Below are 10,958 nucleotides of genomic sequence, written 5' to 3' on the forward strand. Positions count from 1 at the left end.
AGACTGTGATTCTAGTACAAGTCCCTCTCCTGACAATCAGTTTGAAGCCGTATCATTCTTTTATTGAAATCTGCAAGACAAGCTGCTAGAATTTACTTAAGGAGCTGGAGGGCAGTGCTGAAGGGGCCCAGGTTCCCACAGGACTTCAACCACCGCTGCACATTGGCTGGTGCTGCCCCGCTGCCACCCCCAGTCTGCTGGAGCACTGACCACAGCACCACATCTGCCACGGTGAGCTCGTTCCCAACAAGCCACGGGCTCTTCCCCAGAGCAGAGTTCATAGAGCGGAAAACGGCTGCCTTCTCTTTACTGCTCCCTTCTTTCAGCTGAAACATGGCAATGTCCACCCAGCTGTCGATGAGGGTTGAGGTGACAGTATTATGCTTCTGGCCAAACAGAGAGAACAAGAAACGTGCAATGTTCCCTTCTCCTTCGATGGGGCACATTGTCTGTACGCTGAACTTCATCTGTGTCTTGGTCACTGGAAAGGAAAAAAAAGCACCATGTAGAGTCAAAGTGACAGCCTTGTGCTATGTGAAAGGGAGAATTCATTCATGAATTGATGGCAAGACAATTTTCAAGAACCTTTAGCTTTTAGTTAATTTTTGTTGTTTTTGAGATAGGGTCTCAACTGTGTATCCTTGGCTGCCCTGGAGCTTGTTAGGTAGATCACGCTAGCCTGGACTTAGAGACCCACCTGCCTCTGCCTCAAGTGCTGAAATTAAAAGTGTACTCAACCACACTAGGCTTTCAAGAGTCTTTAAATGCAACTATTTCCTTAAAAAAGTAACTGAGGGCCGGGCGATGGTGGCGCACGCCTTTAATCCCAGCATTCGGGAGGCAGATGAAGGCAGATCTCTGTGAGTTCGAGACTAGCCTGGTCTACAGAGCTCGTTCCAGGACAGGCTCCACAGCCACAGAGAAACCCTGTCTCGAAAAACCAAAACAAACAAACAAACAAAAAAGTAACTGAGGGCTAGTGAGATGACTCAGTGGGTAAAGGCATCTGCCCCCATGTCCAGCACTTATCACAGCCCCCAGTACTTTCAGCAGAAGGTATAACTTCTACAGGTCAACTTCTGCACTTGTCCCTGACCTCTACAAGCATGTTCCCCTGCAACCACACGCACACACAGGTATGTTTTAAGAGAATTTAGAAGTAACCAAGTAGCCCTTTCCTTTTTGCTATTTTGTTTATAATGGTCATCAAGCTATTAAACCATCTATTCCAACTCCTTGACATTAAACTTGGAGGCTTCCAACCAGGAACCAGATGTTCCATTGTCCAGGCAAGGATCTCTCCTTTGAATGTGAAGCTGAAGGTTATTAAGGTGCTACCGGATGGCCAGGCATAGTGGCATGTGTCCGTAATTCTCTCTCTTTGGAAGATGAGACAAGAAAACCAAAGACTAGATTTGAAGCTAGCTTAGGCTACTTTCTCAACAGGTATCACTGGATGGATGGCATTAATGTGTTTTGGATGATGAATAAATGATCCCCTACTGCCTCGCAGGCCAAACAAAGATACTGTTAGTGTTCCCTGAATGAGTTTTTAGAGTGTCATGACCAGTGGGGATAGCCACTACTCTCTTGCTTTGTCAGGCTGCACAGGAGAACCCCTTCCTCCAAGGCTCAGTTCCCCTGTAATTATCTCACTGAGAAACCACAACCTCTCCAGAGGGTTGGCACTCTGGTGCCAATTCTTACCTCCTTCTTAAATTGCCTGCTAAACTTGGAGAGGATTTCACTCAACAACAAACAGCTGTAGTCAGTGCTGTGGACTGTCCCACCCCTTTGCAGCACAAGTAAGTTCAACCCAGGCCCACTATTTACCGTTCTTCCAAATCAAAGTGAAGCCCAGCTGATATTCATGGCGGGGCTGTTTTCTAGCCTGCTCCCCGAAGCACTTGAGAAGATTCTCGGGTACATTCTTGACTGACGAATGCGTGTGCACCGTGGACAGGACCCTGTATCGCTCACAGAGCAGTCTGTGCAGCACAAGCAGGGAGAGGGGTGGGGAGGCTGGGTTTGCATTGATCACGATATCTTTCAGTGCCCCGTAATCCTGAGGGAGAGACAAAAACACTGAAGCAAACAAGCCATCCAGCCCGGTATGGTGGCACACACCTTTAATCCTAGCACTTTGGAGGCGGAGGCCAGGCCGGTGGGTGAGGCCAGCCTGGTCTACATATAGCTCTAGAACAGCCAGGGCTATACAGAAAAACCTAGCTTGAAACAAAAGTGCCCTCTGTGTGTACAAATGGACCAGGTGCTCCCCCAAGAACTTTCCTGGGTCTAATTGATTCAACTCCTACTTAAAGATGCTGCTGTGACCCCTCTTACAGCTGGAAAAACTTGAGTCCTGGGGAGGCAAGCAGGTTATCCAAAGCCACTGAGCTCAGCAGGAAATACAGCTGGACACAAGCCTGTAATTCACTTTCTAAGGGGTAAGAGGATCAGGAATTTGAAACATTCGGCTATAAAGGGTCTGGGGCCAGCCTGAGCCACATGAGAACCTATCTCATAAAAAGAAAAGAAAAAAAAACCAAAAAACCTCAAAAACAACAAATGGGAAGATAGCTCAGTCTGTAAACTGCTTGCCTTAAAACACAAGGACTTGAGTTCATTCTTCAAAACCCAGGTGCAAATTGTGCTTTAGTCCCAGAATTGGCTCCAGGCTATTTGGTGAGCCCTGGGTCAGTGAGATCCTGTCTCAAAACAAAAGAGCATTGCCTGAGAAAATATTTCAGCTTGTTCTCTGGCCTTCACATGCACTTACACACGGTGCACATGAACCTGCACATACACACAAAGGCACCAGAAAGTGTGGGACGTAGGCTACCTGTTCAGAGGCATGACTTCATCCTGAGCACCGTGTGTGCTGAAAAGCCTTCCAGCACATTAAGAAGTCGGCACCCTGGTTGTGCGTGTTTCCTGACTCACCTTGGATACTCTAGCTCTCTGGGGGCCTGGTCAGGTCTCAGTTGCTTCCTCAGTGAATGAAAGTAAGCAGGACATATGAGAGCTAAGGCAGGGGCTTCACGGTTAACTAAAGCCCTGGAGAGTCACTACATGACACTTAGGCTTTTTAGGTCTTTCCAATGAGATTACTAGTGCAGGATCCTGGACGACTCCACCATCATTTATGAACAAACGGAACAGCCTTGCACATGGACTGATCCCCCAGGTAAGTGGAGATCATTTATTTTTTGTAGTAGTAACACAGTCAATGCTGCCCCATCTCTCCAGCCCCCACAGCTTACTCTTAATACAGCAAACTTACACGACGTACATTTGAAGTGCAAGACTGGAACTGGCTTGTAGCAAAGAGTTTTGACGGGTGGTGAGATTTTTATCTGTGTGGCCAGGGCATTTTCTCAGCTAGAGTTGAGGAGACCTCTCCTCCGCCAAGTGGCATCTAGAATTAGCTGAGATGCCCTCCCCTTCCAGGGCTGAGAGGTTGCTGACACAGTTGGGACTACAGGAAACTGGGGCTCCCAACTCCCTTCCCCATCCTCTCCTGTCCACCCCTCACCATAAGAAGAGGCTTTGGAGATTACTTCACTCTTCACTCTGTAAATCTGACCTTTGATCCAGATATAATCGTTCGTTTTATTTATTTTTTTGAAACAGGGTCCCTGTAGTCTGTAATTTGTGACCCTCTTAGCCCAGCCCCCAAGTGCTGGGATCACAGGAGTGAGCCACTACCCAGCTCTAGATGCAGTCATTCAGAGGAAGAATAAAGGAAACAAACTCTGCATCACCTCTGAAAACTAGAATGCCAAGCTACTGGAACCATAGACATCTGGTTTCTTACCTTTCCAAGCACCAAATTCAAGTCCAGTGCATTTGTGGTTAAAGGCGTGGGCTCATCAGCTTGCAGGATGTTGGTTACATCCAAGTCCGCATCTGGAGTGTGAATCATCTTTGAAAGGCCATCAACTGCTGCCTTCAACTCATACAGGCGCTTTAAAATATCATCTTGGCGGGATTCAAGGGCTTGCAAAGATGGCTCCGATGTTTCCTAAAGAAGCCAACATCTCAGTGGCCACTTCCTCTCACATTATAGAGTTCACCTTAAATTAGATCACTTAGCTTTTACTTTGCCAATCAAACTTCCACCTTCTAAAAACACACCATGGGACCAGTGACAGATCAGGAATAGGCTTTATCCTATGTACAAAACACACATCCGATCCATACGGCTCTAGCACAAGGTAATGCACAAATTGATCAATTATTATTGGAAGCGTATTGCAGGCCTCTGAATTTCATAAAAAAAATCACATCAATAGCAAAGGTTTAAAGAAAGACTTTTCTATTATATGGCAACAAGCTAAGAAGATTGATTATAAAGAGATGCCCTACTTGCTCTTTCTATAACCAAACACCGCTACCTGCAGGGACTATCCCAAAGGGTACTCAAAGGAATGAAATCTGGCAGACGGATGTGTTCCACTTTGCAAATTAAAATATGTATACCACACCATTGACACTTATTCAGGTTTTCAGTGGGCAGCTGTTTTAAGCTCAGAAAAGGCTGCTGATTCAGTAATCACACATCTATTAGAAGTTATGGCCATCATGAGTATACCTGCACAAATAAAGACAGATAATGGCCCAGCTTATGTCTCTAGGAAAATGAAACGGTTTTTCGCCTATTATAATATTAAGCATGTTACAGGTATACCACACAATCCTACAGGTCAAGCAGTCATAGAAAGATCAAAACAAACAGAAAGGGGTACAAAATGCCCCCAGAAATAGATTACATAATGCCTTATTAATCTTGAATTTTCTTAACGCTAATGAGAAAGGGACAACAGCAGCAGAAAGACATTGGATAATGGAAAAGTCTGCTGAATTAAATCAACTGGTGTATTTCAAGGATGCGCTGACCTTGTAATGGAAGCCAGGAGATGTGCTGCGTTGGGGAAGGGGTTTTGCTCTTATTTCCACAAGAGAATAAAAATTGCAGATACCATCAAAATTAATAAAGGTTCGGTTTGAAGAGGAAAAACCTCTTGGAAAGGAGAAATGGTAGCTCATCCACAATGATGATAATCATACAGGGGTAAGAAAAACATATAGGATGGGGGCAGGGTTCTGTTCTTATATCCGCAGGAAAACACTCATCTTTAAAAAATTCAAGGGTCCCTGCATGTTTGAATACTGACAGATGGAAAAAATTACTATCCAATAAGGATCAGCAAGAAAATCGAATAGGTTCCATAAGTAAAAATATTCCAAATATATATTTATGTGTGTGTGTGTGTGTGTGTGTGTGTGTGTATATATATATATATATATATATATATATATATATAGAGAGAGAGAGAGAGAGAGAGAGAGAGAGAGCTATATATTCATATAGAGCTGGTTTTGAAGTTGGACTCTGGCTTGGTCCCTCTCTAATTCCAAGCCTGTTGTTAAGAGAAAACCCTGGAGTTTCTGTCTCATATCAGGAGCCATGATATGGGACAGAAAAAGAATTTAGAAAAGATCTTTACTTTTCTTCATATCTATTTTTGTCTTTATCATACCTTTCACTGAATATATATGTCTGTATATGTCTATATAAATAATGCTTTAAGTTTTCCACAAGGAGGCCGGGCGGTGGTGGCGCACGCCTTTAATCCCAGCACTCGGGAGGCAGAGGCAGGCGGATCTCTGTGAGTTCGAAACCAGCCTGGTCTACAAGAGCTAGTTCCAGGACAGGCTCCAAAACCACAGAGAAACCCTGTCTCGAAAAACTAAAATAAATAAATAAATTTTAAAAACAAGTTTTCCACAAGGCTTAGGGACATCATTTAGGGGTTGATTATAATTGGTATACAGTTGAGAGTTGGGGGAGTAATTTTATAAGCTCAGCGATCTTTTTGAAAAAAAAGGGGGGGGGGAATTGGATGATGGGATAATAGATTGGTATTTGTGAGTTGTTTATGGATAATTACATTGGTATAGATTCTTGTATGTTGATACAAAGTTAAATTATATTGAATATTGTATGCACATATGCTTCTACCTCTGTTTAAAACATTGTTTATGTATTGATATATATATTTACCATATTGCAGTGTACATTTCTACCTCTGATCAAGATACTTATACATTGTTTACATTTGGAGGTTATTGTCCTCATTTATTGCACAGTTGTTTATTGTCTTAGTCTTTAAGTTAGATAGGTATCAGGAATTGCAGATCAATAGTCATCTATGTTTGTCATATTTATAGTTAGATTAATCAGGTTCTTTAGATACATAGAGATTATATTCTGTATAGATAGATAATCTTCAACCTCTTCAAAGAACTGTAGAAAATAGCATTTAATTTAACTTAGAGTTCTGTGGTGGTGAGACACAATCACTCCTGGCAACACTGATCTATTCCCGAGAGAATGTTGAGCACCAAAGACACTCCACTGGGAGCTTGTTTTCTTCTTGGCAGAACTGGCCTTTGGGCAAAGAAATGCCCATACCTCAACCACTGACAGAGATACAGAGTATCCGTAAATGGAAAAAACAGGACTGTCATATCCTACCAAGACAGGGTAAGATAGTTTTGAAAAGTTTCTTGCCTTTGAAAATGGTATGTCAGTTACATTAGGCCCTAGCCAAAGTTGGTTGCTTCAACATTGCAAATGAGACTTTGGGTGACTGCCCAGGTAGCCAGTTGTCTCTGTCATTTGTTGCACATTTTGGAAGTTTCTCGATTGCACTTCCTGTTTACTCAAGTAATATTGTTTCCCTTCTCAGATCTTCAATGGGGTTGAAGATTAGATAGTTGTAGTTACCTTCCTCATAATTTAGCCAAGCTTAATTTCAAGGTAAGATTTAGACTTCTTGAAATAGAATGTTTAGTAAAACTTTCGTTACACATTCCTTGCTTAATATTGTTTATTGTTTGTAATTTTATATTTGCTATCTGTTCCTATTGTATATAGTTGTATTGGGTTTGGATCGATCTTGTTTAGACAAAAGGGGGAGATGATGGAGAAGCTCTGTTAAACAATCACACCCAGTTAAGGCATGGCTACCTGGAACCCAGGAAGAAAAACAGAGAGGGACCAGGTGTGCGCTCTCGCTGGGCACCAGACAGAGCAAGTCGGGTTTCCCATTCTTGTGGCTTGAGTTTTCCCATTATAACAATTAAAAATATAATTGTTATCCTTAACCTGGCCTGGTAATTTCCCATATTGAGCTAATTTGCAACAGACCAGTAGGATGGCTCAGTATATAAGGTGCTGGCTGGCAATCCTGAAATTTGAGTTCTATCTCCCAGACCCACATGGTAGAAAGAGAACCAGCTGTCCAGTGACCTCCACATGAATGCCATAGTAGGCACACTCCTCCCCACCAAAATAAATGGATTTAAATAATAAAAATTAAGACTCTCTGAAAGAACAAAACCAACTCCTTTCCTCCAGGCCAAAGGGTCCTGCACAATGCTCTATAACAATGAAGAAACAAGACTGACCACGACTAAAATGGTCCTATTTGGGGGCTGGAAAGATGTCTCACCAGTTAGGAGTACTTGTTGCTCTTCCAAAGGGTTGTTTGGTTCCCAGCACCTACATCAGGAAGCTCATCACTGACTGTTAGTAACTCCAGGTCTAAGAGATCTGGCACCCTCTTCTGGCTTCTGCAGGTACTATACACATAGCATTCATTCATTCAGACATACACACATGCACATAAATAAGAATAAAATTAATCTTAAAGAAATAGTTGATTTCCTATTTCAGTTATTTAGGTAAGAAAATAAAAACAAAACATTATTCCTCCCCTAGTCCTTTTTTTTTTTTTTCTTCCCCACTTTAAGACAGGGTTTCCAGACTGAACTGGCCTGGAATTCACAATCCTGTTTCAGTTTCCAGTGAGCTAGGATTACAGGTGTGCACCACCACGCCTAAAAGAAACAACAACAACAAAAAACCCAAACAAACAACTTTTTTAAAATAGAAGGGTTTTTGCTCTGTGCTTTCCAGGATGGCCTTGAACTTCTGGACTCAGGTGAGCTTCTCATTGTAGTCAGAATCCTTTATTCTTAATAACAGCCATAGTGATGCACACCTGTAATTTCAACATCTGGGAGGTTGTGGCAGAAAGATGAGGAGTTTAAGGACAGCCTTAACTGTTACAAAACAAGTTTAAGGCTAGCATGGATTATATGAAATGCTGTCTCAACCACATATTCCCAGAATACCCCCAAAGACCATGCCTGAATGAACAAAGAAATGATATGTAAAAAACAGAAAATAATTTATACAAATTAAGGGGAGAAAGGAACTCACTTTTTTAAGATTTATTATTTTTATGAGTATGGGTGTTGTGTTTGCATGTATTTCTGTGCATAGACACACACACACACACACATATATATATACATATATATATGGAGAGAGCGTAGAGAGTGACAGAGAGAAAGAACCACATGACCTTAAACACAATCTCCCAAATGTTGGGTAGTAGTGGTGCCATGCCCCATGCTCAGCACTCAAATCTCCTTTAAAAGCTTGTAGCTGTGTGTGGGGGGGGAGGAGAGGGGTATGTGCACGAGTGCGCAGTCTTACTTATTTTTAAAAACAGCAATAGGAATTATCCCACCAGGGCCAAATTAGCAGCTACTAGATCCAAAATTGAATCAGCACTCACTGAAGACTGAGGTAGAAACTGTGAATCTAACAGGACTGTGATTTCTGAATTCTAGTCCAGCTTGATCTAGGTTCTCCTGAGTAACACCGAAATACTCAGGATCTGAGTATTTCACCTTTACACCTCATCACTACCTCCAATGCTGAGAGTAATTGTGATCTAGTATCCACTGGCTTCATTTTATGTAAAGCAGTCAATTCTTTGTGTGGTTCTGATTTCTAATTACTTGTCCATTCATGTTGTTCTCCTCTGCTGGAGGAGTTGGTCCTGCAGCAGGAAGTGTGTCATCTAAATCACAGTTCAGAGATGTTCATGAAGCTGAGCACGACATACTCTTGTCATCTTGCAGTCAGAGGGGCCCCATACCCCATGGTATCCTCATAAGACTGGGTTCACTAGCATGGAAGGGGCAGAGGGCTTGTGAGGCTGAGCAGGAACACCCTCCCCTGAAGATATACAAGCAATTAATATTTGCTGGGCGTGTTTTCTATAGTGGTGTCGCTGCTTGTACTGCCCATAAATAACTGTGATTAAACTCAGGACTCACCAAGCTAGACTTTTGGTGGAATTCTTTTGGTCTGTTTTTCACTTCTGCCCTGAGGCAAATAGATGTTTGTTCAGAGCTTCCCAGGAAAGACACTTGTCAAAGTTTAAAGGAAGTAAGGCAGACTTAGACTAGGCAGGGCTGGAGATGTAGCTCACTGGTAGTACTCACTTATCATAGGCAAAGGCCTGGATTCCATTTCCAGCACAGACAGACAGACCTATGTGGGTGAATGACGTGACAACCCTACCCTGGGTTCTTTGTCGTTCCCCGGGAATACACGGCCGGAGGTGCATTTGAGCATGCCTCTATGACAGTCTCTAGTTGAAGGGCCGCTGAACCATGTCTGCTGCTATTTTCATAGCTCTGCAGTTAGCTGCTAAGATCACTAGGTTTGGGGTTAACCGCTTCTCTTCCAGGCTAGCTAAAATAAAGGATGACAGTAACAAGAAAGTGGACCACAACAGCACACATCTGTCCAGAATGCCAGAATTTCTGCCTGCTGGAAATTTGGGCTGTGTGTCATCATTAAGAGTAGAGAATTTGAATAAGTCTTTAGAAAAGAGATCAAAAAGTAGTGATAAAATAAACATGGTAAGATCATCACTTTGAATTAGGCAAAGAGGTACATCCTTCTAATCCCAGCACTTGGGAGGTGGAGGCCAAAGAAGGGGCTGAAGGCCATCTTTGGCTACAGGAGTCCAGACAGCCCTGTTCAAAGGCCCGTTTCTGTCCCAACCCCGCCACCCCACCAGGAAACATGAAAAAGGACCTCAACTTACTTAGAAATTGGAGAAACCCAAATTAAAACTACATTAGGATGCCTACATTATCCTGCTAGTGACAGCATAAACCGGTATAACCACTTTAGAAAACCATTTATCCAGGTAAAGTGGAAGAAAGTCCTGCCCACTAGACCAGGAATTCCTCTACCGCCTATTTATACCAGTCTATAAATACCAGTGCCCATGGGTGGGGGCAGGGCAGATAAACAGGTGGAGTGCGGCCAGGCAGCGTAAAGAAACACTATCACTTTCGTTGTTGCAACAAAAAAGACTGAAACTCTTGTACAGCATGCCAGACAAGAGAACACATGCGATCTGCGTCCAGTGCATCAAGATTACAGAGCTTGGGGATACATACTCGACAACCTAATCGCGAAAACCAACACCCAACTACAGCAAATGTCAGGACCTCTGAGGGAAAAGTTGCAATGGGAAGGATGGGTCATTAAAATTGTTACACTGAGTTATGGTGTCCCTGGGATCGCTCTGTCAATTCCTCGGAAGGATCATTTTTGGTGTTGCTCGCTTTTCAATGTGGCTGGCCATCGCGACAGGAACCTACAGTAGCACTGACCCAGCCTAAGAAGGGACCCACAGCACCGCAGCGCCGGCGCACTAGGCTGGACAAGGACTGGGACAGGGCGCGGCGCGCTGAGCGCCTGCGCACTAGGCCGGGGCCGCACGCTCCTACCTGCACGTGGCCCGCGTCGGTGGCGGGGCTGGCGGTCTTGCTGTGCACGTTGGGGAGCCGGTACATGCAGGTTGGAAGCTCTACACGCAGAGGTGCGCTGCCTCCATGATAGGACTTTACCTGGTACATCGGCATGGTGGGAACCAAAGGAAGGAAGGTAGCGGGCGAGGGACACAAACGCTCCGAGGCCGCCCAAGGCCACCTCAGACAGTAGCCACCTTCTTTCTGCCCCTGCTGCTGGCGCTCCGGAAAAATGAAGTCCGTGAGCCTTGATTGGCCGGGTG

At 43.8% G+C, this 10,958-nt stretch overlaps 1 protein-coding gene across 2 annotated transcripts; it reads right to left on the bottom strand.

Annotated features, from left to right (window-relative positions):
- Nucleotides 1–40: 40 nt before the first annotated feature.
- On the bottom strand, nt 41–10,931 carry Aimp2 (aminoacyl tRNA synthetase complex interacting multifunctional protein 2). Of its 2 annotated transcripts, none has more exons than XM_041677826.1 (4): nt 10,675–10,931; nt 3,818–4,024; nt 1,834–2,065; nt 41–481 (listed from the first exon to the last, which is right to left on the bottom strand). In XM_041677826.1, exons 1-4 carry the CDS (start codon nt 10,807–10,809, stop codon nt 93–95), a joined length of 963 nt encoding a protein of 320 aa, XP_041533760.1. In that variant the 5' UTR covers nt 10,810–10,931; the 3' UTR covers nt 41–92. The 2 variants fall into 2 exon arrangements, with proteins under 2 accessions (XP_041533760.1, XP_041533761.1); XM_041677827.1 differs by having other exon boundaries at nt 10,795–10,926.
- Nucleotides 10,932–10,958: the final 27 nt, after the last annotated feature.

This window comes from Microtus oregoni, unplaced genomic scaffold (genome assembly GCF_018167655.1).
Source record: "Microtus oregoni isolate MIOR12 unplaced genomic scaffold, Mior012 000029F_ref0000214, whole genome shotgun sequence".
In the NCBI taxonomy this organism is placed as follows: domain Eukaryota; kingdom Metazoa; phylum Chordata; class Mammalia; order Rodentia; family Cricetidae; genus Microtus; species Microtus oregoni.